Source organism: Cetorhinus maximus, chromosome 18 (genome assembly GCF_964194155.1).
Source record: "Cetorhinus maximus chromosome 18, sCetMax3.hap1.1, whole genome shotgun sequence".
Lineage (NCBI taxonomy): Eukaryota > Metazoa > Chordata > Chondrichthyes > Lamniformes > Cetorhinidae > Cetorhinus > Cetorhinus maximus.
Genome location: NC_135896.1, coordinates 5904993 through 5932849, shown reverse-complemented (window position 1 = coordinate 5932849; position 27857 = coordinate 5904993). Strand labels below are relative to the sequence as shown.

The window sequence follows — 27857 nt, the reverse complement described above, 5'->3', positions numbered from 1 at the left end:
TGAAAACTATCTTTAATTCTCCTCAGCTCCGGCTGCTCTTAGAGGTAAAACTTTCATTTACCATCTCTTGACTGTGGATGCCTCAGTCCCTTGTCCTGGTCACTTTTCAATACTTCCAAGCTAACCTGCTCGTTACCTTCTTTGACACAGTGAGGACCATTAAAGATTCTTCCACTAGTTTTAAATCAGGCAAATTTTCAGCTTTTGCTCTCTCAAAATTCAAACTGAGATTGATGCACATCCACATTCAACACGGTCAATGATGAAGTTAACTTTTTTTCTCTGCTTACAGTGCAGGTCTATCTAACTATCATTTACTTTGGCTAACTTCTCTCTGAGCTGTAAACTGCACAACCAGTTCCAAGTTGCAACTAACTCTCTCACCAAACATCCCCTACGAATTGAAACCCGAGAATCTTCCTAAGCTCCACCTTCATTATCCCTCATTTACCATTTTGTCTTTGATCTGGTGAAGTAAATGGGCTTCACAGCCTTTTGGGGTTTACTGAATGCTTTTAAACTAGTTTAACTCCCAAAACAAAACATCTCTCTGGACTGCCAATACTGCAAAAGCATTGCAGACATCGTGTCTCCAGCTCCCCAGCCCTAGTAAGCTCACCTGCTTTATCACTTCAATTCCGGCTTTATTAAAAAAAACCTGGGGGTTGGGGAGGGCGGGGGAGGTGGTCATCCTATGAACTGCCATTCCTTGTTCAGGCAATCTCTAAAGCTCAACTTGTTTATGGTGCATTTACCCACTTTTCGACAGCTAAACTTTAATTCCTAAAACTAAAACCTATACTCTAAAACGCATGAACCATGAACTAGATATTCACAACCCTTTTAACGGAAAGGGAACTAGGTCATTCCATCCAGAAAGAGCCTTTTGTTGCAGGTTTGAACAGTTCAGTTGCTTTCAGACCTGCGGATAAACCCTTCCTGCCAACCTCAGGTCTGATTAGGAGCTCATTGATGGGGATTGCTGAAGGGACCATCAATTCATTTCTCATCCATTTGTCAAGCAGTTGTTCGATGATGGAACAAAAGACGTTTGCCCATCGGGGGCTGTTCTCATCGAAGACATTCTAATGAACTCCCTTTTGTTAGAAAGCACTGCCGCGGGTCGATACTATCCTAATAGGCCAACGGAGCTTCAACTGAAAGATTATTTTTCAAATTCTTTTTTTAAATTCTACTCCATTCTCAGGATGTTTGTAAAGTTGTAATTTTATTGTCCACCCCCCTAGAGGATTTGCGGCACAATTGGTTTGCTGCACCATTTCGGAGGGCAGTTAAAGGTCAACCATGTTGGTGTGGGACTGGAGTCACATATAGGCCAGACCAGGTATGGGTGGCAGGTTTCCATTCCTAAAGACAAGGACAAGGGCAGCAGATGCACGGGGACACCACTACCTGCAAGGTCCCCTTCAAGCCAATCACCATCCTGACTTGGAAATATATCACCGTTCCTTCACTGTCGTTGGGTCAACATCCTGGAACCCCCTTCCTAACAGCACTGTGGGTGTACCTACACCACATGGGCTGCAGCGGTTCAAGAAGGCAGCTCACCACCACCTTCTCAAGGGCAACCAGGGATGGGCAACAAATGCTGGACGAGCCAGTGACGCCCACATCCGGTGAAAGAATTTAGAACGAGAAAGCAGTGAAGCAGCCACGTTTTTGTGACAATCTGAAAGTTCCCACGGTCATTATCACTGTTACCAGCTTTTTAAAACTGAATTCAAAGTCTCAAATTGTCATAGTGATATATGAACTCTCGTTCATAGTTCAGGTCTCTGAATCACTAGTCCAACAAACTAACCACTACACTGCTCTACCCTGTTTAAGCACCACCCACCAATCCCCAATATTATTCCATTAGAGCTCCATGGCCTCTCTCTGCCATTTAATCTATGACTGAGTAACTGAGTCACCCAGGCACACGATCAGTGCATTAGGTGATACCTACCATCCATGAGGTCGGTGCTCTTTGACATCTGCTCCAGCTCCCAGCCCAGGTGTGCAGACTCGTTCATGCTCTGTTTCTTCTCAATCTCCAGCACCATGTTCTCTTCCAAGAGCTCTTCAATACGTTTCCGATCAGCCTCCCGATCCTGCAAAATGTGGAAGACGGGCACAACGGCCTTAGTCATACGTCTGGAACTTGGGCCTTCAGCCAGAACACAAGTGTTCAAGCGGATGGCAGTAAACAGTGCCGAGTCACCTCCCAGCACATCCACGCATCAGCTGAACCAGCCAATGAAAGCACCCGGCACCAGGCCCACATGGACAAGTGTGGTTCCACACTCGGTTAACCAATCTCAGCTGGAGGGATATGACGGGTAGGACGTGAGGATTGTTCAAGGTCCTTGTTCCTGATTGTAACTGACCCATCTAGAAGATACAAGTGTGGGCGCCCTAGTGGGGAACATTGGAACAAGAGGATGCCATTCAGCCCAATGAGCTCATTCCACCATTCAGTTAGATCATGGCTGATCTGCATCTTAACTCCATCCAACCGCCTTGGTTCTGTAACCCATTGCCTAACAAAAATGACATGGAATTTCGCACTGGAGTCACATATAGTGCAGAACTAGCAGACTGAGCACATGATGATAACCACATAGTGGGCAAATGAAGACCAGGGAGCCACCACAGTTCTTCAAACATACTCATGCACCTTTTAACAACATCTAAATCAAAGGCATCAATACCGAGATGTTAACTCATTATTGGCCTTTAATAATGGCCAATCGAGTGCAATGGGGGAGTTATCATTGGTTCCTGTGATAGTATGGAGCAGCACTTGCCATTTCCAGGTCCTGTAGTTTTGATTTGAGTTGCAGATTCTCTTTCTCCAAGTCGTGCAGTTTGTCGCATCGGGCCCGGGCTATGATCAGCTGCTCTTCCAGCATAGTCTTGGTCTCAATTAAGACTATATTGTCTTCGCGGAGTTCCTAGAACAAGAGAAGTTCAATTTAAAGACCCTGTTGAGATCAACTCTCAAAGCTTTCCCCAGCTCTAAGTAAATTAAAGCGTTGCATTTTCAGAAAACATTGTTGGGAGCGTTTCTGTACAGGCACGCTTCCCATTCTGTTCTGGCATCTCATTCGAGGCTTTTCGTCAGGCATGAGCCTAGACATCAAGGGAGCGGTTTTGACCTAAGCGGCCGGTAGGAAAGTGGTGGAATCGGATCATCCACCCCTTTGACACCCTCCTCGAGTTTACTTTCTGTTAACTTCAATGCAACCTAAAGCGGAAAGGGTGTGAACAGGAGTCTGTTTTACCATGAGCAAGATAGATAAAGGTTAACTCCCCACCGCCCCTGAAGCAGTGCCTGGAGCCATTCGGCCATCTGCAGAGCATGTGAAAGTTGTAACGAAACTTTGCACCAGTTACAACGGGTGGAATCCTCTGGAGCCGATGGGGCTCTCGGCCATCGGCTGGGCAGCCAGTGAGAGCCCTGCGGCACCTCTTCAGGGAAGGCCTGCAGCATCTTACCCCTGTCTGGCCTACATGTGACTCCAGACCCACAGCAACGTAGTTGACTCTTAACTGCCCTCTGAAATAGCCTAGCAAAGCCACTCAGCTCAAGGGCAATTAGGGATGGGCAGCAAATGCCGTGCTGGCTTTGCCAGCGACGCCCACATCCCCATGAAAGAATCGAGGAAAAAATCTGGGGCAGGGTTTAGCCCTTGTTGGGCGGGCTCGGTGGGGAATTCGACTGCCGCCCGCGATTGGGGCCGGAAGGCAATTTCACGTTGGGTGGGTCAATTAAGGCCCGACCAGCGTGAACTGCGAGCGGCAGCGCTCAGTGTTGCCTGTGCCGGGGGTGGGGTGAGGAGGAGGGCAAGTGCAAATTTCGCGTATGCGTGTGACTGCGCGCTTGAGAATCTCCCTCAGGCACAGAGCGGCCTCAGGGAGACGAAGAGTTTATTAAAAAAAAATAAAGATTAGAAAGATGTTATAAAACATGTCCCCGCTCATGTGACTCTGTCTCACATGAGTAGGGACATGTTATAAGTGAAATTCAAAAATTTCTACTTTATTCTTATTTGATATTGGAAACCTCATCCCGCCCATGGGTGAGGTTTCAAAAAAAAAGTGCAAAGGCCACTTGGCTTTTTCGCCTACCCGCCAACCATAAGGTTGGGCGGGCAGTGAAAAATTTAAGTTAATTGATCCTTTAATGGCCTTAACGGACCTTTTAATTGTCGGCGGGCGTGCTGCCAACTCCGGCGCGCACCCACTGACCGAAATATCGCGCGACTGTGCGCTGACACCGGGACACTCGCCCGACATCAACACGCATCGTTTTACGCTCGAGCAGGTCGGGCATGCGCCCGCCTGCCAGGGTAAAAATTTTGCCCCTGGTTGCACACCTGAGGTCTAGAATGGTCACTGGATACTAGGCTAGAGGTGAGTGATGGGTTGGGGGTGGTGGGGGAGAGAAAGAGAGAGAGAGAGAGAGAAGGAGAGAAATAGGAATGACCAGTTGGTTGGTTTTGTTTTTGTTAGTACAGTACACATTGAAGGTAGAATGTTGGCCAGGTCATCAGGAGATCTCCTTGCTGTTTTGTGAATAACAGCTTGTTCCAGGCTAGATTTTGTGTTAACACCTCGCTGGAAGAACATTAACTCTGACAATGTGGCACACCCTCCGTACTGCACTGGAGCATCAGCCTGGTTTGTAGACTTAAATTTCAGCTCAAACCAGAACAGCAGATATTAAGGCCAATTTTAACTTTTGGTGCTGATGATTCTTGCTGCCATTATCCAGCCCAATGTCCCTGCCCTTTGAAGAAACGGGGAGGGAAATCAGGCAAGGGTACATAGTGGGTTGTCAATCCATGGCCACTCATTATACATCAACACTAAGGGTTAAAATTGGCCCTATTCTTTCAGTTAAGAAACCAAATTCACCCATAATTCCAATAGGGGTTCAGGAGATTCTTTACCAAGAGTGTGGTTAGAATATGGAACTCGCTAGCACAAGGAGTTATTGAGGTGAATAGCATAGATATATTTAAGGGGAAGCTAGATAAACACATGAGGGAGAAAGGAACAGAGGGTTTCTGACAGGGTATAATGAAGGGTGAGAGGAAGCTCTTGAGGAGCATTAAAACCAGCAGAGATCGGCTGGGCTGAATGGCCAGTTTCTGTGCTGTAAATTCTATACAAAACAAACGCATTTATAAATATACACACGAGAGACACAAACTTTAATTTACACTGTGTCTTCTCTCTTAAAGGCAGCAGCAGCTAACTATTTATTTAGCTTGGTTTTGAGCCAGTCTATGATGGTGCTGACAGACTATAGACAACAAAGGTGGGAACACAGCATGAGTGTACTTTCCGCATCTGCTCACGTCATTGTGCAACTAAAGGCGGAGAGTTCTCCGCACTCTCATGAAGACTGTTCACACACCTAACCCCTCACAAGAGCGAAAGTCAATTCTTTAATCAGCAGTGACCCCCCCTCAATCTCACTGTTTAATCAGTGACCCCCCCATCAATCTCACTGTTTAATCAGTGACCCCCCCATCAATATCACTGTTTAATCAGTGACCCCCCCTCAATCTCACTGTTTAATCAGTGACCCCCCCTCAATCTCACTGTTTAATCAGTGACCCCCCTCAATCCCCCCGTTTAATCAGTGACCCCCCCCCATCAATCTCACTGTTTAATCAGTGACCCCCCCTCAATCTCACTGTTTAATTAGTGACCCCCCCTCAATCCCCCCGTTTAATCAGTGACCCCCCCTCAATCTCACTGTTTAATCAGTGACCCCTCCTCAATCCCACTGTTTAATCAGTGACCCCCCTCAATCTCACTGTTTAATCAGTGACCCCCCCTCAATCCCACTGTTTAATCAGTGACCCCTCCTCAATCTCACCGTTTAATCAGTGACCCCCCCTCAATCCCACTGTTTAATCAGTGACCCCTCCTCAATCTCACTGTTTAATCAGTGACCCCTCCTCAATCTCACTGTTTATTCAGTGACCCCTCCCCTTAATCTCACTGTTTATTCAGTGACCCCCTCCTCAATCCCAATGTTTATTCAGTGACCCCCCCCATCAATCCCAATGTTTAATCAGTGACCCCTCCTCAATCCCACTGTTTAATCAGTGATCCCCTCCCCTCAATCTCACTGTTTATTCAGTGACCCCCTCCCCCCAATCTCACGGTTTAATCCATGACCCCCTCCTCAATCCCAATGTTTAATCTGTGACCCCCCCTCAATCCCAATGTTTAATCAGTGACCCTCCCCAATCCCAATGTTTAATCATTGACCCCCCCTCAATGCCAATGTTTAATCAGTGACCGCCCCTCAATCTCACTGTTTAATCAGTGACCCCCCAGCAATCTCAATGTTTAATCAGTGACCCCTCCCCCCAATCTCACTGTTTAATCTGTGACCCCTCCCCTCAATCCCACTGTTTAATCAGTGACTCCTGAATCCCTCTCCCACACTGTGAGATATCAGTTTGTTTCTCACTGAATGAAACTGGCTGATGCTCCCACAGTGATGCACCAGATTAATGCTATGCACTTTGCTGCTACTGAGTATAACTGTGCCAAGCTTCCACTCCACTGGGCTGGATTCATTAGGAGCTATTTCTGTCTTACACCCCTCACCCTCTGCTTATTTCACAAACACTGAAGTCCCACAATCGAAAACTGAGCTGTTGGTGTCTCAAATTAATTTCTTATTTGCACACTTGTCTCAGCTGGTCCTATTTCACTGCTCATGATCTGCCCACAACAGTCTGCCTTCTGGTGAAAAATATAAACCCAGGCCATTTCTTGTTTGAGAGAAAGGATTCAAGTCTCTTGACGGTTAACAAATTGATGTGAGTAGTTTTGGAAATCCTGAAGAATGGGAAAATAACAGTCGAAGGGTAAGAAACAACCTGCGCGCATACAAATGACAGAGGTCAGTACAAATCAGCTAACAAGCTCCTTGCAGTCATTCATGCTCCAACAAGAGCTTCAAAATGGCGACAAGTGGTCCATCGGGCTTTCAGTCCAAACACCCTAATGATGAGGCAGAGCGGAGGCAGAGAAGGAAGGAAAAGGAAGCAAACCCTGTGCTCCGGATCCCACTGCCCCATCCTGCCCCATATTCCCAAAGATCTGGGGGTGAGGAATCAGCCTGTTCAGTCACAGGCAAAAAAACCCACGGTCCTCGAGTAGGTACCATCCTCGAATCGAGGGATAATGACCTGACAAATTAAGACAAGTGGTTTGATGAGTTCTCACGCCGTGAATTTATACATATTATATTATATTTATATTATATTATATTATATTTATACATATTACCGTTATGTCATGGAGACAGTAAAAATGAGCGATTGCAAATCATTTGCTCTGGTCGTAATTGGGACTCTAGGAATACACTCACAAGAGAAGGCCATTTATTTGGTCATTCCTGTGGTGTGGGTGTTGCTGGTCAGGTTTCCACTTACTAACTTGTCTTGAACTGAAGCGGTTTGATGCAACGGAGGGCAGTTAAGAGGCAGCCACATCAGTGAGAGGACTACACAGAGCCAGCTGTAAAACTCACTCGTGAACCAGCTGAGGTTTGATGCCACTGATACTACCATTTTACTTCCGGACCTTTCCAAACACTGGTAAACTGCCGTGTCGGAATTTTAACACTGAACGTTTTCTGCAGTGTGAATGTAGTGACATAAATGGGAACCATGTATGGAAGATATATGCTAATCCAACAAGAGTTACTTCTTTAGCCAATGCATTGTTAGAATGTGGAACTCACCACAAGGAGTAGCTGAAGTCAATAGCATTGATATGTTTAAATGGAAGCTGGATAAGTGCATGAGGGATAAAGGGCTAGAGTGATAGGTTAATGGAGTTAGATTTTAAAAGTATGGTTTAAAAATAAATACTGGCATAAATCATATGGCCCGAATGGTGTGTTTCAGTGTGGTAGTCGATGTAACTACTGTGCCCGCATACCCATTCACGCAAGGTCATGAAGTGATGAAATATGGATTCTACACTCTGTCCCATTTAATCGCCTGAGATAAAGCATTGGAGCATAGATTCCCTGACTCCACACCCCCTATCCTGCCAAAACAAGTCTCTGAGCGAGAGCTAAGGTGCTACTTTATCACGATGTTGCTGAAGCTGTTTTAGATTTAGATGCAGGTGTTAATACAGCTCCTGCCGCCCTCAACAAAGCACTGAAGTGGCAAGGGGAGGTTTTATTGTAGTTTGATCTCTAGGGTACTGTTCCAAGTACACAATCCACTGCGCAGAGAGATGTGCGTTAACAGAAATTAACTGTGCTGAATTTACCTGCAACTAATGAACTGTAAAAAAATCAATACTAAAATGTCCAGGACATAAAAGCAAAATACTGCGGATGCTGGAAATCTGAAATAAAGACGGGAAGTGGTGGAAATACTCAGCATGTCTGTTGCCATCTGTGGAGAGAGAAATAGAGTTAACATTTTGAGTCAAATTTGACTCTTCAGAACTGAAGGAAGGTAGAATTTCCAGCATGATGCTAGTCAATGAGTTGCATAGTGTCAGTCAATGAGTTGGAGATGGGGCAGGATTCACAGCAGGGCTCAGATCAAACAGTCTATTTTACAGCAAACAATGTCTGTTCAAACAGTGCATTCTAGCAAACAGTCTACAGAGTCTATTTAGAGAGTTTTGACAAACTACAGCAAATAGAACTCGTGACCAAAACTGCAGCAACTTCTCCTGATAAAAGCAGTAGGTGGAGGATAGTTACAGAGTAAAACTTATGGCCAGAATTTTTACCTCATCGGGTGGGCGCGCACCCGACCTGAACGAGGGTAAAATGACACGTGATGACGTCGGGCGAGCGGCCATCACGCACTCGTGCAATATTTCGTTGGGCGGGCGCGCCAGAGTGGGCAGTGCACCTGCCGACAATTGACAGGCCGATTAAGGCCATTAAAATACCAACTAAACATAACTTTTCGCTGCCTGTCCAATCTCACGGTTGGCGGGCAGACGGAAAGGCCAAACGACCTTTGCATTTTTTCAGGAAACCTCATCCACGGGCGGGATGAGGTTTCCAACAGCAAATAAAAATTTTTTAACTTTTCATCTGTAACATGTCCCTGCTCATGTGACAGACAGAGTCACATGAGGGGACATGTTTTGTAACATTTTTTAATTCTTTATTTTTGATTTTTTTATATCTTCAGCTCCCTGAGGCAGCCCTGTGCCTCAAGGAGCTTTTCCTGCGCGTACTTGCACACACGTGTGAAGTTCTCCGCTCTCCCTCCCTCCCCCCACCCCCTCCCTTCACCCCCACACAGGCAGCGCTGAGCGCGGCAGCACACGTTTCACACTGGTCGAGCCTTAATTGGCCCGCCAGCGAGAAATCGCAGTCATGGCCCAATCGCAGGCGGCGGTCGGCTTACTGACCGCTCCGCTCCTGCTCACCCCCGGCTCAGCCCGCCCGCCGAGGGCAAAATCCTGCCCCTGTGTGTGTAAAACCATTATCTCAGCCGCTTCCAGCAGCGATTGACTGGGGAATTACCCCAATTATTTCCATTCTGCCTGGGGACAGTGCTGTCACTATCTGCCGGCCACGAGTGAAAGGGGTTAAGAGGTACAACTTACTTCCATTCTGGCCTTGTAGAAATCCACGTCATGTAGCCTCTCCCTGCACCGTACGAGCTCATTCTCCAGCCTGTCGACCCGGCCTGCCTTCTCCCTGAGTGAGTCCAGCTCATCCCGATACGCTCTCACTGAGCGGGCCTCTGTAGTCAACTGCATATTCTGCGCAAGAGCCAAAAAGAATCTGCTGTTAAGCCATATTTCCCTCCCTTTTCCATCTTGGAGGAAAATGAGACTCCAAACCCTATGATGACCCCTGTAACAAATTGCAATTATGTGGCACGTTTCACATTCTTTACCCAGGGAGTGGTTAGAGTGTGGAGCTCACTACTACATGCAGTGGTCCAGGAGAAACAAATAAGGGACCAATGAATAGGTGGGTGCACTGATAGGGCGAGATGAAATAGGGGTAGGAGGAGACTCGTGTGGAGCATAAACACTGATATGGACCTACTGGGTTGAATAGCCAGTTTCTGTGGTGTAAATAATACATGACTAGTGAAATACCTCAAGACATATCACAGAGTAGCTGCACACCAAGCAGCAGGTAGAACAGGAAGGGGAGGTGATTGAAGGGAAGGTCAAAAAGACAGGTTTTCAGCGAGCTTTTGAAAGTGCTGGGGAGGGGGGTGGGGGAGGAGAGAAAGAGATGAGGGGTGGGACCGCCCAAAACTTTCTTCCTCTTTCTCTTCTGTGGAAGGTGCAGGCTCATGGGCCAGCAAACATCAGCATCCCCCTTAACAACTCTCACACATTGGCACGATCCGTGATTGAGTCCCACACATTGTGAGTGAGCCGAGGTGTCAGCTGGCTCTCTGATTGGATGGGCATTGATGCCAAAGCCCCTTATCCAACAGAAACATCCGGATTGTGATTGGGAGTGGGACACCTTGTCCAATAGCCTCCTCTAACCCTAACGTCACCCAGCTGAGCTCTGCTAACTCATAGTAGAGTGAGGCATCAAGGTGAAGATGTTATGGTCTTAATGCTCAGCACCAACCTGAGTAATGAAAGAAAGACCGACTTGCATTTCTGTAGCGCCTTTCATAGTCTCAGGACACCCTAAAGTACTTTATAGCCATGAACCTTTTTGAAATGTAGCCACTGTTATAATACACAAAACACAGCAGCCAATTTAGACACAAATGTTATACTGACCAGATAACAATGAGGTTGGTTGAGGGGTAAATATTGATCAACACATTGAGAAAAAGTACCTTGTATTTCTTTGAAAGATGCCATGAAATCTTTTACATCCACCTGAGGGGGCTGACAGGGCTTGGCTTAATGCTTATCCAAAAGTCAAAAGACCTCTGACAGTGTGGCGCTCCCTCAGTACTGCACTGCAAACGTCAATGGATTTTTGGGCTCAAGTCACTGGAGTGGGACTTGAACACACAACCTAGTGACTCAGAAGTGTGAGTGCAACCCAGTGAGCCATGGATGGCACGATGCATCCATACCCGGAGCCGAGAGGGCACCTGGGCCGTTCTCCTTACCTCTTGTCGTAACCTCTGTAACTCCAGGTCAAGCCGTTCCACCTCGTGTTTGGAGTCAACGAGCTGCTCGGCCTTTTCTTCCCTGGGGACATTTCAGGAGACAAGAAACACGTTTGTGAAGAGACCAAGTGTGTTGTGTTCGACAAATAACTGTGCGTTGTGAAATGTCACCCACTTTACACAGACACCTTCCTCCCCAAAATCCTTCATGGTACCTTTAAGGTGCGTTTACAGCTTAGCTTGCAGATGACAATGGACAATGGCAAATGAGCAGCTGTAAGCTTTATAACGCCAGTGTTCACTGTGCAATGGGTAGTCGGTTACTTTACGAGCACAGGAGGCAGTTTGGGTGCAAATGCAATTCGAAAAGGAGAGGTTGGCAACTCAGCGCCTTACATGAGCAATCAGGAATGTCTAAATTATGGCTCTTGCTGCATTTGCAATTTCTTCGTAAGGAAGCGAACAGAAGCTGTGCTTCTTGTGTGGGTTTCTCTGCAGTCCATAGCCAATGGGAATTGGGCCTTATAATGAACGTCAGGCAATTCACAACATCAGTGAGAGTGCCAAGCCCCCGACTCATCATTATAATTATCAAGGAGCCCAACATTAATGCTCTGTTTATACTGAGCAGTCTCCAGAAACAGTGCTGCGATGTAAATGAGGTAGCGCGCATGATTCACGAGCGAAGGAGCTTGCATTTATATAGCACCTTTCATCGCGTTCCAAAGCGCTATACGGCCGGCAAGTTACTTTTGAAGCAAAGGAAAATGCCGCTGATCCTGGAAAGCTGAAATAAAAACAGGGAATGCTGGAAATACTCAGCAGGCCTGACAGCCACTGCGGAGAGGGAAGCGCTTAAGGGTTTTAGCTCACTGACCTTAAACATTAACTCTGCTTCACGCTGCCTGACCTGCTGAGTATTTCTAACGTTTTCTGTTTTTATTTAGGTACTTTCGAAGTGTAATCACTGTTGAAATATAGGAAATGCGGCAGCCAATTTTTCACATAGCAAGCTCCCAGATAGATGACCAGGGGGTGATCTGTTTTAGTGAGGTTGGTTGAGAGATGAATACTGGCCACTGGCCAGGGCACTGGGGAGAAATCCCCAGATCTCCTGAGAATAGTGCTGTGCCATCTTATATATCCATCTGAGAGGGCAGACGGAGACCTCCACTGAGCACCTCATCTGAAAGGTGGCTCCTCCGATAGTACAACATTCCCTTGGTGCAAAAGGGAGGTACTGCAGGGATTACAGGTGCAGTGGCCACATTATAGGAAGGATGTGATTGCACTGGAGAGGGTGCAGAGGAGATTCACCAGGATGCTGCCTGGGCTGGAGGGTCTGAGCTATGAGGAAAGATTGGATAGGCTGGGGTTGTTTTTCTTGGAGCAGCGAAGGTTGAGAGGGGACCTGATAGAGATGTATACGGTTATGAGGGACATAGATAGGGTGGATAGGAAGACACTTTTTCCATTAGTAGAGGAGTCAATAACGAGGGGGCATAGATTTAAGGTAAGAGGTAGAGGGCTAAGAGGGGAGTTGAGGAGAAATTTTTTCACCCAGAGGGTGGTAGGAGTCTGGACCTCACTCCCTGAAAGGGTGGCTGAGTCAGAAATCCTTGTAACATTTAAGAAGTATTTAGATATTCACTTGCGTTGCAATAGCCTCCAGGGCTATGGGCCAGGTACTGTAAAATGGGATTAGTGTAGTCAGATCTTTGTTGACCGGTGTGGACATGATGGGCCGATTGGCCTCCTTCTGTGCTGTAAACGTCTATGAGTCCATGGCCAGGGATTTTAGGACAGTGAGGTTCCCCTTCCTGACATCCAAGAAGCCGGCAGAGAACACATCCCCGCCGGTATTCCCTGTCCCCCCCCCCAGCCACTTAACGCTCCAACCACCTGGCTGGAGGCGGGGCTTCAACTCCTCACTTGGGAGGAGGTCCCGCCTCAGAGAGCCGCTGACCAATCGGATTGTGCCAGAAGCTGCAGTGGACAGAATTGGGGCTGCAAGCGGTCCCCATAGCCTAAGTCCTGGGAGTCCAGGACCAGGTAAGCATGGGGGTCTCAGGGAGGGGTGGGGAGGTGAGGCTTGGCAGGGGGGGAAGGGGGTGCGGTGGCGGTGGGGCGGGGGGTAACCCAGTGGTGTGGGGCAGATGTAACTGTGGGGGTGGTGGTGGTTGGGGGTGGGGGGGGGGGGAGGATGCCCAATGTTTAAAGAAGGTGGCTGGTGGAGGGTCCGCCCACCCCTCAGCTTCCCGCCCTAGGCTGAACAGGGTTACTTTTCAGGCTCCCCCACCCCCTGCAACCCCCCCAAACTCCTTTCACCAGACTGAAAATTGAGCCCAGGCAGGAAGCGGTCCTGAAGTGGTCAACAGTTGGCCGCTTAAGGGCCTCAATTGGAGCAGTAGGTGTCTGGGCTGGGCCTAGGCCTCGCCAGTCCCAGCGTAAAACTGCAGAGTGTCAGGGTGGGCGGGAGTCCGGTGAGATGCCTGTCCGAAAGAATTTATATTATGCCCACCGACCCTGCCTACAAACCTGCCAGCGGGGGGGAGGGTAAAAGTCTGCCCAGTGTGTTCTCCTGGACTGGATCTGTAGGAATTTCCCAGATATCTATCCCCACACTGGCTTCAGTTCTTGAACCTGCTTTCTTGCCTCTCCCAGGGGATCGCATTGTTCCAGATGGGGTGGAGAATGTGAAAGCTGTGTTATACACGGTATCGCGAATCCCTGGGGCAGGTTGGATGAACCAAACAGTCTTTTTAACTATTTGTCAGTGTTTGTATGTAGCACTGGCAGCAGTGGAGGGTCAACCTAGATTTTGAGCTCAAGTCTCCAGAGTGAGGCTGGAACCCGTGACTTTCTGATGGAGAGGTGTGAGCGCTACACCCCTGAGCTACTTCACGTCTGGGGCCTAGAATTGAAGCAAGTCCCCGTGGATACTAACAGTTCTTGTCTGATCCTCCTGAGTTTTGCCTTTGTGTCGGCCAGGTCCACTGCAAGGTGCTGCTTCTCCTCCTTGCTGAGTTTCCCATTAGGACTAGTTGAATATTCAGAACTTGAAGACTTGATGGAACTTGGGAGCTGCTGCTGAGTCTGTAGGTAGTCCCGCTCTTGGGTGAGCTCTACAATTACCTGCCAAAGCAGCAAGAAAATATTAGCGAGGATTATAATGGTTTCTTCTTTGTTCAGCTAAGGTCAATGTCCGAAGAGACTCGGGGATCTTTGCACATAAATCATTAAAATCTCATGAGCATGCACAGAAATAACAAAGACGTACGGAATATCAGCCGCTGTAGCTCGAGATCTAGAGTACGTGGGGTTAGATGTTTCAGCCCTACAAAGCCCTGGTTGGCCCACACCTGAACACTGAAATTCTGGACACACAGAAAATAGAAGCAGGGCTAGGTCATTTGGCCCTCCGAGCCTGTTCCACCATTCAATATATTCATGGCTGATCCTCTATCTCATTGGCCTTGGCTGGAGTACGGGGCAGATTTGCTAAAATACTACTTGAACTCCTACAGTTAAATTATGAGGAGAGATTAAAATAACTAGACTTGTAATACCTGGCTGTAATCTTCCAATCCTCCTTAGATACAGGGGTGGTGCTAGAGGACTGGAGAATTACAAATGTTCTACCCATGCTACAAAAAGGGTGTAAGGACAAGTCCAGTGACTACAGCCAGTTTAACCTCAGTGGCAGGAAAGCTTTTAAAAACAATAATCTGGGACAAAATTAACATGCACCTGGACAACTGTGGATTAATTCAGGAAAGTCAATCCTAATTTATTAAAGGCAAATTGTGTTTAACCAATCTGAATAAGTTTTTTGATGAGCTAACAGAGCGGGTTGATGACAATAACGTGTTTGATGTGATGTATGTGGACTTCCAAAAAAGCATTTGCTAAAGTGCCACATGACAGGCTTTTCAGAAAGTTGATGCCCTTTGGGATCAAAGGGGCAGTGGCAGCATGGACACGAAGTTGGCTGAGTGGGAGGAAACAGAGAGTAGTGGTGAATGGTTGTTTTTCAGTCCAGGGGTAGGTATACAGTGGGGTTCCTCAGGGGTCGGTATTAGGACCACTACTCTGTTTGATCTATAAGGCATACTGGATCCTGGCCTTTATGAATAGGGGTGTAGCATATAAGAGCAAGGGAGTTCTGGTGAAGCTTTATAAAACGCTGGTTCAGCCTCAACTGGAGTATTGGGTCCAATTCTGGGCACCGCACTTTAGGAAGGATGTGAAGGCATTGGCGAGGGGGGCAGAAAAGATTTACAAGAATGGTTCCAGCAATGAGAAACTTCAGTGACACCATTAGATCGGAAAAGCTGGTGCTGTTCTCCTTGGAGGAGAGCAGGTTGAGAGGAGATTTGATCGAGGTGTTAAAATCGTGAGGGGACTGGACAGAGTAGATAGAGAGAAACTGTTCCCAGTGGCAGGAGAGTAAAGAACCAGAGGACACCAATTTAAAGTGAATGGCAAAAAAAACCAGAGGCAACATGAAGAAAACCTTTTTTTTAGGCACCTGGTTAGGATCTCCAGTGCACTGCCTGAGAGTGCTGTGGAGGCAGATTCAATTGTGGCTTTCAAAAGGAATTGGATAAGCACCTGAAGAGACAGAATTTGCAGAGCTACAAGGAAAAGGCAGGGGAGTGGGACTATCCGAGTTGCTCTCAGAGAGCCAGCATAGACAGGATGGGCCAAACGGCCACTTTTCTGTGCTGTGGCCATTCAATGGTTACCTGGAATTTAGACGGTTAAGATTGATTCGATTGAAGTTTTCAAGATGTTGAGGGGAACAGATCGAGAGAAATTATTTCTGCTGGTTGGGGAGTCTAGGATGAGGAGGCTGAGTCTAAAAATTGGAGCCAGGCCTTTCCGGTGTGAAATTAAGAAGCACTTACACAATGGGCGGGAGAAGTTTACAACTCTTTTCCGCAGGCAGCTTTTGATGTTGGGTCAATTGTTAATTTTATATCTGAGATTTATAGATAGACAGAGAAGATAGGGAGAAACTGAAACTGTTCCCCTTGTGAAAAGATCGAAAATGAGAGGGCACAGATTTAAAGTAATTAGTAAAAGAAGCAATAGCAACATGAGAAAAAGCATTTTTAGGCAGCAAGTAGTTAGGGGAAGCTAGGTAAAGAGATTTCCAGCATCTACAGTATTTTGCGTTTGTACTGTCGACCTGGTGGATAAGACTAGCAGATCACAGACTCTGCCACTGAGAGGCGCAGCTTGACTTTGAACTTCCATTGTCCTGGTGAGGGTACACGAGAGATTCACTAGAATGTTCCCAGGAATTACAGTACCACGAACAGACTGAAGAAGCTAGGGAGGCTGCCCTAAGAGCAGAGGAATAAATACACACAAAATTAAAAAAAACTGGAAATACTCAGCAGGTCAAGCATTATTTGTGGAGAGCGAAGCAGAGTTAACGGGCAGAATTTTCCATTCAGCGTGGGAGGGAGGGCCCGATATGCCGGAACGTTAAACGACGCGCGATGACGTTGGGCGTGCGTCCCAAAGTCATCGCGAAGTCGTGAGATATTTCGTTTGGCAGTCGGCGATAATTGAAAGGCCTGTTAAGGCCATTAACAAGGTAATTAACCAGAATTTTACGCCGCCTGTCCAACCTTAGGGTTGGCGGACAGGTAAAAAGGTCAAGCGGCCTTGAGGTTTTTTTTAGGAAACCTCATCCACGAGCGGGATGAGGTTTCCAAAAGCTTAGACAAATTAAATAAAAACATTTTGAAAAATAAAAACATGACAGTCACACGAGGGGACGTGTTTCATTAACTTTTTATTGTATTTATTTATTTTTTTAAAAAAGCGCTTCAACCTCTCTGAAGCAGCACCGTGCCTCAGGGAGATTGAAGCACTCTTTCACGTGCGTGCATGAAAGAGCGCTGGACCCAGCTCTCCCTCCTCCCCCTGTCTGCACAGGGGGTGCTCAGCGCTACCGCCAGCGAGAAATCGCGATGTGGAGCTGATCGCGGGCGGCGGGCAGCTCTGCGATCGGCGTGTAAAATGAAAGCGCATGGGATTGTGGAGAGTGTATTGAGATGGATAGAAAACTGGTTGGCAGACAGGAAGCAAAGAGTAGGAATAAACGGGTCTTTTTCCGAATGGCAGGCAGTGACTAGTGGGGTACCGCAGGGATCGGTGCTGGGACCCCAGCTATTCACAATATATATTAATGATTTAGATGAGGGAACTAAATGTCATATCTCCAAATTTGCAGATGACACAAAGCTGGGTGGGAGGGTGAGCTGTGAGGAGGATGCAGAGATGCTTCAGTGTGACTTGGACAAGCTGAGTGAGTGGGCAAATGCATGGCAGATGCAGTATAATGTGGATAAATGTGAGGTTATCCACTTTGGTAGCAAAAATAGGAAGGCAGATTATTATCTGAATGGCTATAAAATTGAGAGGGGGAAATGTGCAATGAGACCTGGGTGTCCTCGTACACCAGTCGCTGAAGGTAAGCATGCAGGTGCAGCAGGCGGTAAAGAAGGCAAATGGTATGTTGGCCTTAATAGCCAGAGGATTCGAGTACAGGAGCAGGGATGTCTTGCTGCAATTGTACAGGGCCTTGGTGAGACCACACCTAGAATATTGTGTGCAGTTTTATTCTCCTTATCTGAGGGAGGATGTACTTGCTATAGAGGGAGTGCAGCGAAGGTTTACCCGACTGATTCCTGGGATGGTGGGACTGATAAAATGAGGAGAGATTGAGTCGATTAGGATTATAATCGCTGGAGTTCAGAAGAATGAGGGGGGGATCTCATAGAAACCTATAAAATTCTAACAGGACTAGACAGGGTAGATGCAGGAAGGATGTTCCCGATGGTGGAGGAGTCCAGAACCAGGAGTCACAGTCTGAGGATACAGGGTAGACCATTTAGGACTGAGATGAGGAGAAATTTCTTCACCCAGAGAGTGGTGAGCCTGTGGAATTCGTTACCACAGATAGTAGTTGAGACCAAAACATTGTACGTTTTCAAGAAGGAGTTAGATAAAGCTCTTAGGGGCGAAAGGGATCAAAGGGTATGGGGAGAAAGCAGGAGCAGGCTATTGAGTTGGATGATCAGCCATGATCATAATGAATGGCAGAGCAGGCTCGAAGGGCCGAATGGCCTACTCCTGCTCCTAGTTTCTATGGTTCACCCCCGCCCACTCCTGTCGAACCCGCCCAACGCATGGAAAATCCTGGCCAATATTTCAGGTCAATGACTCTACATCAAACCAAGAGGTTGGATTTGGATAGAGTAAATAAAGAGAAATTGTTTCCAATGTTGACAAGCAGAGGGCACAGATTTCAGTTGATCAGCAAATGAAGAAGAGGCAACAAGGAAAAATGTTTTCATGCAGCGAGTAGTTAGGATTTGGGTTGCCTGATAGGGTGGTGGATACAGTTTCAATAGCAACCTTCAAAAGGGAATACTATAAATACTCAAAGGAGAAAAAGTTGCAGGGATATGGGGAAAGAGTGGGGGGTGGGACCAATATAGCTTGTTCTTCAAAAGACTGCTCTCCTTCTGTGCTGCACCATTCTGCGATGAGTACATTATCTTGAAGTCACCTCGACTGTTATGAGCGCAGCTGATGCTAATCGCTGAGTAAGTCAAATCCCAGACAGAAATTTATCTTACTGATTATAACCTTTTTTTGAAAACAAGGGGAAAACTACTGACCCCAGAAGCATAGAATCCTAGTAACACTTTTAGGATTTTAAAATTAAAAGATTCATTAACAAGAAAATAAAACTTAAGCACACAAGATTAAAATTACACAGTTAAAACAGTCTTACAAACATTCCCAAAAACAAAACCACAAGGTCAGAATACACAAGCAAACTACTTGGCAACAGCTCCCTTATAGATTTTTAACCATAAAATCCAATAATATTACCCAAGACAAAAACTGCTGCCGCTTTAGTAAAGTATACCACCTGACTTCTCGCTCTCATTCACTCTGCTGTGGAAATCCAAAGGGAGTTCAGAAACAGACTGCTTTCTGACAACAAAGACTTTTCTGGCTTGAAACTGGATGGCTGCTTGAAATTCATAATTTTTCTCAGCACAGAGTTGGTCTCAGGACCTTCCCCACACAGCCACCACAACTCAACTAAACATCTTTCCTTAAATATATTTTTCTTTCCTTTCATCTTAGACTCCATTGTCCTAAGCACCTCTTTGAACTCAACTATAAAAATCTTTCACGTTTACCTATTGCCTCCGCTTTCGGGTCAGATAAAATGTAATAACCATCCCTTGTTTACTTAAAAACCTTTGTAAGTTGTAAAGCTCTCTTGTCACTTCTAAGCTACCCACACACACATTTCCAAAAATATTAAAAAGATAACCTCCACCTTCACACTGCACACTGACATCCTCCACACCTCCCTCTCCTAAAGTAGCAGAGCCATTAAATGCTTTCATACAGGTTTTGCACATCACGCTCATCAGAGAGAACGTTCTCAAGGGTTGCTCTAGCCTCCCTCAGGCAAGTGGAACCATCTTATGAACTCCTCTTCATTAAAAATATTCCCGCATCATTATCTTGTCCCTCTCTTAGTTCCGTTGCTCTTTTGTCCTTGAGCGCAGACTCCACCAGCCTCTTTCAGATTACCAATGATGCAGGGGCAGGTTGTTAATTTACAAAGTATCGTGTGTGTATAAAAATATGTTCTGTGTTTATTTAGAATATTATTGGTGATTCCATCTGGCCAAGGGTGTTGCAAAAGTTGCAAAGCTGCAAAGCGGCTGCCCTATTAGCTAACGGCAACCTGAAAGAAGCAGCACAGATTAGTCTACCTTAACCACGTGCTATGTGCTTAGGATGGACGCTCTATCCCTGCAGCAATGGTGGGATCGCCAGCAAGGTCAGAGCGAGGTCATTAACTCAAAAAAAAAAAGAGCTGGCTAAATTCCAATCAGCAACAGAGGTGCTGGTTATAGGGAGAGGCGCAGAGAGATGATCACAGGCATTGCGGAGAGGTGAGGGGGGGTGGGTGTTCCTGTACTGTTGGGGCCAGAGTTGGGAAAATGTGCAGTAACAGCAGATCGGGGCTGAACAGCAGAGACAAGAGGACAGGTAAATAGTCTGGAGTTCTGTTGATTTTCTTTGGGGCAGGGACAGGGGGAGTGGGGTTCGAGGCAGTTGCTCAGAGCCTTTTGCCTGAAAAGAGGTGAGCTGGAGCCTATGATAAGTCATGGTCTCTAGATGGATGGGCGTTCATCAGTTAAACAACCTCTTTTCTTGTCCCCTGTTTAGAGGTTTAGAGGTTTAGAAGGGGAATCCAGCAGTCATGTCCTTATCAGGGAAGCAATTAAAAATTCTTAAAAGCCTGAAGGTGAATCACTTTTAAGCAGCCAAGTCAACAATGACACCATTGGTGGGTCACCTCTACACACTCTCTGCTTGAGAATGGTACATTAACTTGAATGGTTTTCCCCAGAAGTTCACCAAATTGAACAATGGCTGCAAAATTATAGTTCTCAATGGCTTGAGTGATGCGTGGATATTTTTACCTCCGAGTACTCATCCCTGTCTTCAAGAAGTCTCTTCAGATGGAAGACCATTGACCTAGATAGAGTCTCCAGATCTTCTGCAGGCATCTCAGTCAGTTCCATCCACTGAAGATCAAACACGTTCTCCTGGTTATGAGTGATCTGTAAGGGTGAGGCAGAAAGTTACATCGAGTCAATACAACAATGAAACAGGACATTCCACCTAGACAGTCGATGCCGGTGTTTATGTTCCACATGAGCCTCCTCATCTCACACTATCAATATAACCCTCTATTCGTTTCTCCCTCATGTTTATCCAGCTTTCCCCTTAAGTACACCTATACTATTCGCCTCAACTACTCCTTGTAGTAGTGAGGTCCACATTTTAATCAGTCTTTGGGTAGTGAAGTTTCTCCTGAATTTCCCATTGGATTTATCTTATCTTATATTTATGGCCTCTCGTCTCTCCCACAATTGGAAATATCTTCTCTACATCTTCCCAGTCAAGTTAACACATGCATTAATCGAGTTGGATTTTTGTTTGAGCAGCATTGTCCTGGGTTTCGTTTGTGCTGCTCTAGGCCAAGTTTACAGTACAAGGGCTTATGGAATCAGAGTAAATGTCCAATAAATCCCATCCACAACAGGAAAGAAAGCACTTCTACTTCCTCAGGACATTCCAAAGAGTTTCAAATGCAATGAAATACATTTCCTCAAGGGAGGAAACCTCTCCTCCTGAGATCATAATATCTATGTGGTTAGCTCAGAACATGTAGAACATTGACATTTACACATCCATAGATACACAAAGACACCCTCTGAAAATTCTGCAATCATGTGTAGCATGATTTACTCCACATAATAAATCATCAGAGGCATCGTCTATCTGTAATAGCTATTGAGGAAACATACAAAATTATAAAGATTATTATTATCACCGCTCACAAACACAAACACACACACACACACACGCACAAAACCCCCTGGGCTATTTGGTGGAAAACCTCGATGGGATTCATCTTCTCAAAGACTTTGCCCTTTCCCTCCCTCATGGGCATCAGTCCCTTTTTGGGGCTTCAGTTCCCAGGAGGTTGGACATTTTTGGGTTCTTGTCTGATCAGCCATTCCTCACCTGAGCCTGTGTAGTGAGTGTTCACCTGGGGCAGGCGCCATCACCAAGACAGATCTTGCCCTCGTTCAATGTCCATAACAGCTTTGCTGTAAATACAGACCAAGTGCTAGCCTACTTGATCCTCCCTAACCCAACGATACTGAGGCCAATTGCAGCCCCCATCCTCCTGCCTGTCGAGATCAGTTCACCCACGGCAGGCTTGGGTCTGGAGCTTCATCTGGACAAGAACCTCAAACCACAGGACAGATAACTCAAAGTGGCTTTTTAAACTCACTACATAAGAGTGATTGTGGCACAGACAGAGGCAATATGGCCCATCCAATTTTACCCAATTCCATTGACAAGCTCTTCAGTTCCGAAGAATAGTTATACTGGACTCAAAACATTAACTCTCCACAGATGCTGCCAGACCTGCTGAATCTTAACTGCACTTTTTTTGCTTTCATTCCATTTCCATCAACTTGTGGCTTTCACTCATTTACAGTAAGTCCCCATTTTAAGTCACCCGGCTTTAACATCGATCAGTTAATGAGGCCAGTATCCGCGATGGGCAACGGAAGTTTCATTTTAATATCGTTTTGCACCAGGTCTGATGTAGGGTTGCGCCACCTGCTCGGTGCCATTTTGGAGCGGCCTCTCCCACTCCCGACCATCCCAGACCCTTCCTCTCACCTCCTCTCCAGCTTGTGGCTCACCTCCACGACCCTGCAACTTGAAGCTGCTCTCGCTCCGAAGCTACTCTCCCTGCCTCCCGCTGCTCATCTCCCTCCCGAGCCCATGTTGACAGCAATGGTCCGGGAGAGGGAAGCAGCAAACGTGAGAGGCGGGGAGAGAGAGAGAGAGAGGTTCGACAAGCGGGAGAGACAGCGAGCCAGAGGGTCGGCCAGATGGGAGAAAGGGTTAGCATATTTGTTTTGTATTTTTAAATTTATTTTATTTAAAAAGTTATTTCATTTAAAAATATAATAATTTAGTAACTTACAGGGTATAATGTTTCAATTTTTTTTTTCTGACAGAACGGATCCTAACCCACTGGGGAGGTGATGGTGTAGTGGTATTGTTACTGGACTAGTAATCCAGACACCCAGGGTAATGCTCTGGGGACTCGGGTTCGAATCCCACCACAGCAGATGGTGGAATTTGAATTCAATAAAAATCTGGAATTAAAAGTCTAATGATGACCACGAAACCATTGTCGATTGTTGTAAAAACCCATCTGGCTCACTAATGCCCTTTAGGGAAGGAAATCTGTCGTCCTTGTCTGGCCTACATGTGGCTGCAGACCCACAGCAACGTGGTTAACTCTTAAATGCCCTCTGAACGAGGGCAATAAATGCTGGCCAAGCCAGCAATGCCCACACTCCCCCATGAATGAATTAAAAAAAAAACAAAGCTTTTACATTGGCCGCAATGGGAAAATCTGATTCGTTTAACACCATTTCATTTAAAGTTACACTTTTCAGGAATGTAACTACAATGTTAAGTGAGGAATTACTGCCTTTAGACAGAACTAGGCAAGCTTAGGAAGCATGCAGATCCAACCAAGTTTTAAGTCAAAAGCTAGACCAGCGACTATGCCAAAAAGCACCTGAGCACTTCTGTCATCATCTGGGTTCAGTAACTGGGGCACCGCAAAATAGGGTCACCAACCCTCCAGCATTGGCCTGGCATCTCCAGGAATTGAAGATCAATCTCCAGGACACTGCTCTGTGCAGCCCTGGAGAAAAATCACTGGGACATAAACAAAGATAGATTTTTTTTTTTGGTCATTTCCTATAAGCATTTTTCTTTACCAGATGTAAAAACGGAAAAAAAAAAGAGGCAGTTTGGCTGACAATCAAGTGTCGTCCAATTGGGTAATGAGTCTTTTCGCTTTCCAATTGACGTAGGAAGGAAGATACGTTGCATAGATGTGTTGGCCGACTAATGGCTGGAGTGTGGGGGCAAGTCATGCGATAAAACCTCTGGGAATACATTTAATCACAGCTGGCAGCCCTACTACAAGATCACAGAGGCTTTATAATCAGGAAGTGATGATTTTTAAAAATCCCTTTGCATTGTCGGAGGAAGATTTGGGAGGGAGATTTAAATAAAAACAGAAAATGCTTGGAAATGCTCAGCAGGGAACCCTCTGGCAGCAGCTGTGGGGAGAGAAAGAGAGTTCAGGAGATAGAGTTCGCAGACTGAGGTGCTGGTAAAGAATGAGTGGCGCATGGAAGGGTGGCAGCAGCAAATCAATTAGCGACTCTCAGAAAGAAATTGGACGTATACCTGGAAAGGGAATTAAAAACTGCAAAGCCCTGAGGGAAGAACAGGGGTGTGGTGCCCAATGAATCAATGAGAAAAGAGACAGCACAGGCATGACAGGCTGAATGGCCTCTTTGTGTGTTGCAACAATCCATAACTCTAAGTATGGGTCTGTGCCGTGAGCTTCAGTTTGAACACAGTGAGGAGGTTGCTTGCACAGGGTTAAGGTATTTGGGTTTTATGACCATACTAATGAGGTAAGGGCCACTGTTGGGTGGGGGGAGGGGAGGGAGACAGATGTGTGAATGGGACACCAAAGGTGGGGGAAGTTGCGTTTTGTCTTCTTTGGAAACTGGTTTGGAAAAGAAAAATAGATTAGTCTACGCAGGCTGACTGACAATTTTAGCATTTTGTTTTTGCAATCTGATACTGCTGATTATATCTACTCTGCATGGCTAATGATACACGGCCTGTGGTTTAAACCATACCTCTCAGCACATTCTTGCTGCAAGGAAAACACACACAAACACACACACAAACTGTGCCTATCAGGACTGAAAACTAAGATCTAAGATAGAGAAAAAAACACAGCTCGAAATTTGCAAACGGCTCAATAGCAAACTATTGGATTAAAAGATAATGTTAGGGGCGGAAAGACAGACAGACAGACAGAGAAGCAGGGGAGATAGTGGCATCGTGGTCATGTCGCTGTATTAGTAATCCAGAGGCCCAGGCTAATGCTCTGGGGACATGGATTCAAATCCAATCATGGCAGCCAGTGGAATTTAAATTCCATTAATGGAAACAATCATTGACTGTTGTTAAAACTAATGCCCTTCAGGGAAGGAAATCTGCCATCCTTATCTGGTCAGGCCTACATGTGGTTGAAATGGCCTAGCAAGCCACTCAATTAAGGATGGGCAACAAATGCAGGCCTTGCCAGTGACACCCAGTATGTCCCAAAGTGCTTCATAGGCATTGGGTAATTTTAAAGTCACTATTGTAATATAGGAAACATGGAAACCAATTTTGCACACAGGTAGATCCCACAAACAGCAATGAGATAAAGACCAGTTTCCAGCCACATCTCAGGAACGGGACCCAATCTAACCACCTTGAGCAGTGGAAATGACAAGAGAACATGCAAATAGTTAAGAGGCCTGCTCAAATGAAGGGTTGGGAGATCGAAGGGAGGAGAAAAAGTTACAAATAACAACTTGAAAATAAGGGAATGATTACAAAGAAAGACAGACTTGGGCCTGAATTTCCCGTGCTCACTGGTGTCACAGGCGTGTTTGGTGGCGTGAGTGGACAGTATGGCCAGGCGGCCAAAAATCAGTTTTGTGACGTCGTGAAACCAGTTTGCAATCGTCCGCTCCGCCCGCCCCCCCGATGGCGGGCCGCATTCTCTACCATTGGACGCCGGGAACCTCGTTGTAATACATCATTATAAGGCCAACCCGCCGGACTCATCCACCCCCCCCTGCTGGATTGTCTGCGCATGTCGGCGGCAAAACATGGCAAAGTGTTTCACAGCCGCATACATAAGGCATGCACATCGCTCGAGACTTCAAGCTTTGTTTGCACACCTTGTTTCAGTCAGCACTTGCTGTCATCAGTGCCAGGCTTCGCAGACGGCACCACATCACTTTTAGGGAGGCTCACGGGTAGGTCTCTGCCTACCAGAGCAGTCACATGGCTGCAGGGCTAGGGCTTGCTTGGGGAAGGGGGAGATGTGGCCTCAGGGAGGGGAAGAGGCTGCCGGACGAGGGCTGTACTGGGGAAGGGGGGTATCCCAGGGTGGGCGTGGGGGCACATGTTGATCTGTGCAAGTGGCCTCAAGATGGTGAGGGCTGAGGAGGCAGCCTCCAGAGGAGATGAGGCCAGATGGAGATGTGAGGGTATGTGTGTGAGAATGGGTGGTGATGTCCCTTGGGCTGTCAGTGAGTGAGATGCTAGTGAATGTGTGATGGGCTTGAATGTGTGAGTTTCGAGTGATGAGATGGTTGCTATACCCTGGCTGCACAGATGAGATCATTCATCCTCTATCTGCATTGGATGGCCAACCTCTTCTGTGCAGCATTGGCACTGATCACCACTGCCATCACCTACCAGCCGGAGTTGTAATGTTGCTGCCTGCAGTGTCCAAAAGGTGCTCGAGGGCTGCAGTCTTCTTGCCTTTCGGGACCATGTCTTCTTTGCTGCAGTCCTGGACTGGAAGCACTGACCGTGGCTGTACTTTAAACATGGTGCCTGGTGTGATGAAGCGGCGAGGTGATGGCGTGGTGGGCGAATTGGAGCCCGCCATGGAAACAGCGCGTATCCAGCGAGCGCATAATTAATGTGGCGGGTTTGGGACGATACGGCGTGAAAAGCCGCCATTGTGGCCGGCAAATAAAGCGCCATTTTTCCCGCCCGCTGTTGCAAATCTGGGAAGATTCCGGCCTTGTATTTCTAGCACCCCTTTTCATAACCACTGGACGTTCTCAAAGTGTTTTACAGCCAGTGAAATGCTTTTGAAGTGTATTCACTGTTGTGATGTAGGACACATCCACTGACAAAGAGAGACAACAGTGAAAGACAACAGATGTGGTATCAGTTCAAGGAAGATGTCCCACCACTACCAACACCTTCTCAGGGCAACAGAGGGTGGGCACCTAGTTGCCAGCCTTGCCAGTGATGGACACATCCCAAGAAATAATTTCCTTTAATTCTGAACAATGACCATGTAACTTGCGGTCCATCCTCTGCTGGACTCTTACTGCTTCGCGTTTTTCAGGGTCCACTCGTCTACAAAAGGGAAGCTTTCACACTGACTCACCTCTTGGATGTGAGCAACGATGGCCGTCTGAGTTGTAATGTCCAGCTGCTTGATCCTTTCGATGAATTCCTCCTTCCGTTCACACTATGGGGTGAGGTGGCAGGGTAGGGGGGGTGGAAAGAGCACATGTTCAAATTACTGTCACTAGAAATTCACATCAATACTTCAAACACTTCATACAGATAAAATGGAACTGAGAGGTGGGTGCTCTATTCACCAGCCTGTAACTGTTCACACACAGGAGGGCCTGAAGACCACTCCTGCTCTTTATCCTTGGCCCATCAGCTAGGCTGATCATTTTAATATTCCGCGCCATGCCAACTGAGTTAACTTCAGCCAGTACAAACACATCAACCAGCTTCCACTACACTGAGCGAGGGAGGGGGGAAGCAATCCTGACCCATCCCAAATGTTCTACAGCACTGCCCTACTTATGACAGATCTCCTTTGCATTTCAGCTTCCCTTTTTACATTGCACAGTATGATCCCATCCGAAAGGGTGTGGGACAGTACTTCAGGCAGGCTCGTGCAACAGGCTCCTCCCTTAAAGCAGCAGGGATCCTGTCTAATTGCACAGCCCAGGCAGGTCTGGTTCCTCTGCCTGGATATGCCTGTCCAGTCAGTTCTGTTCATTGGGTGCCACATTATTGGGGTAAGTGTCACAAGGCACCAAGGGGAAACAGCAGGTAGAGTGGGACTGATTGGCTGGCTCTTTCAAAGAGCCAGCACTGGCACAATGGGCTGAATGGCCTCCTTCTCTGCTGTAAGACATTAGGATCCTGTGGAAGTGAATTATAAGTTATTGCTGCAGAAATATGGGTGTTGCTTGGATACAACCGGAAACCGTACAGAGTACTGTCACACAGAGGATCCCAGCTGATGGGTAATGGTTTCCCAGGATCAAGCTCCCATTATGATTTAGGTTTCTCCAGACACTTTTTAAAATTGGTGATTCCTAATAGATGAGAATTAATCAAACAGAACTCCGTGCGCCAATTTCTTCCTTG

The 27857-nt window shown here is 46.7% G+C and overlaps 1 protein-coding gene across 1 annotated transcript in view; it reads right to left on the bottom strand.

The window, feature by feature from the left end:
• The window catches only part of LOC144692901 (protein Daple-like), a 235256-nt gene that overhangs the window by 87459 nt on the left and 119940 nt on the right, over nucleotides 1-27857 (bottom strand). The window contains exons 6-12 of the mRNA XM_078562007.1: nucleotides 26851-26934; nucleotides 20672-20812; nucleotides 14077-14264; nucleotides 11130-11211; nucleotides 9634-9792; nucleotides 2811-2957; nucleotides 1970-2114 (exon numbers count right to left, since the gene is read on the bottom strand). Of these exons, the coding sequence (XP_078418133.1) occupies nucleotides 1970-2114; nucleotides 2811-2957; nucleotides 9634-9792; nucleotides 11130-11211; nucleotides 14077-14264; nucleotides 20672-20812; nucleotides 26851-26934 (946 nt within the window). The remainder of the gene's footprint in view (nucleotides 1-1969; nucleotides 2115-2810; nucleotides 2958-9633; nucleotides 9793-11129; nucleotides 11212-14076; nucleotides 14265-20671; nucleotides 20813-26850; nucleotides 26935-27857) is intronic.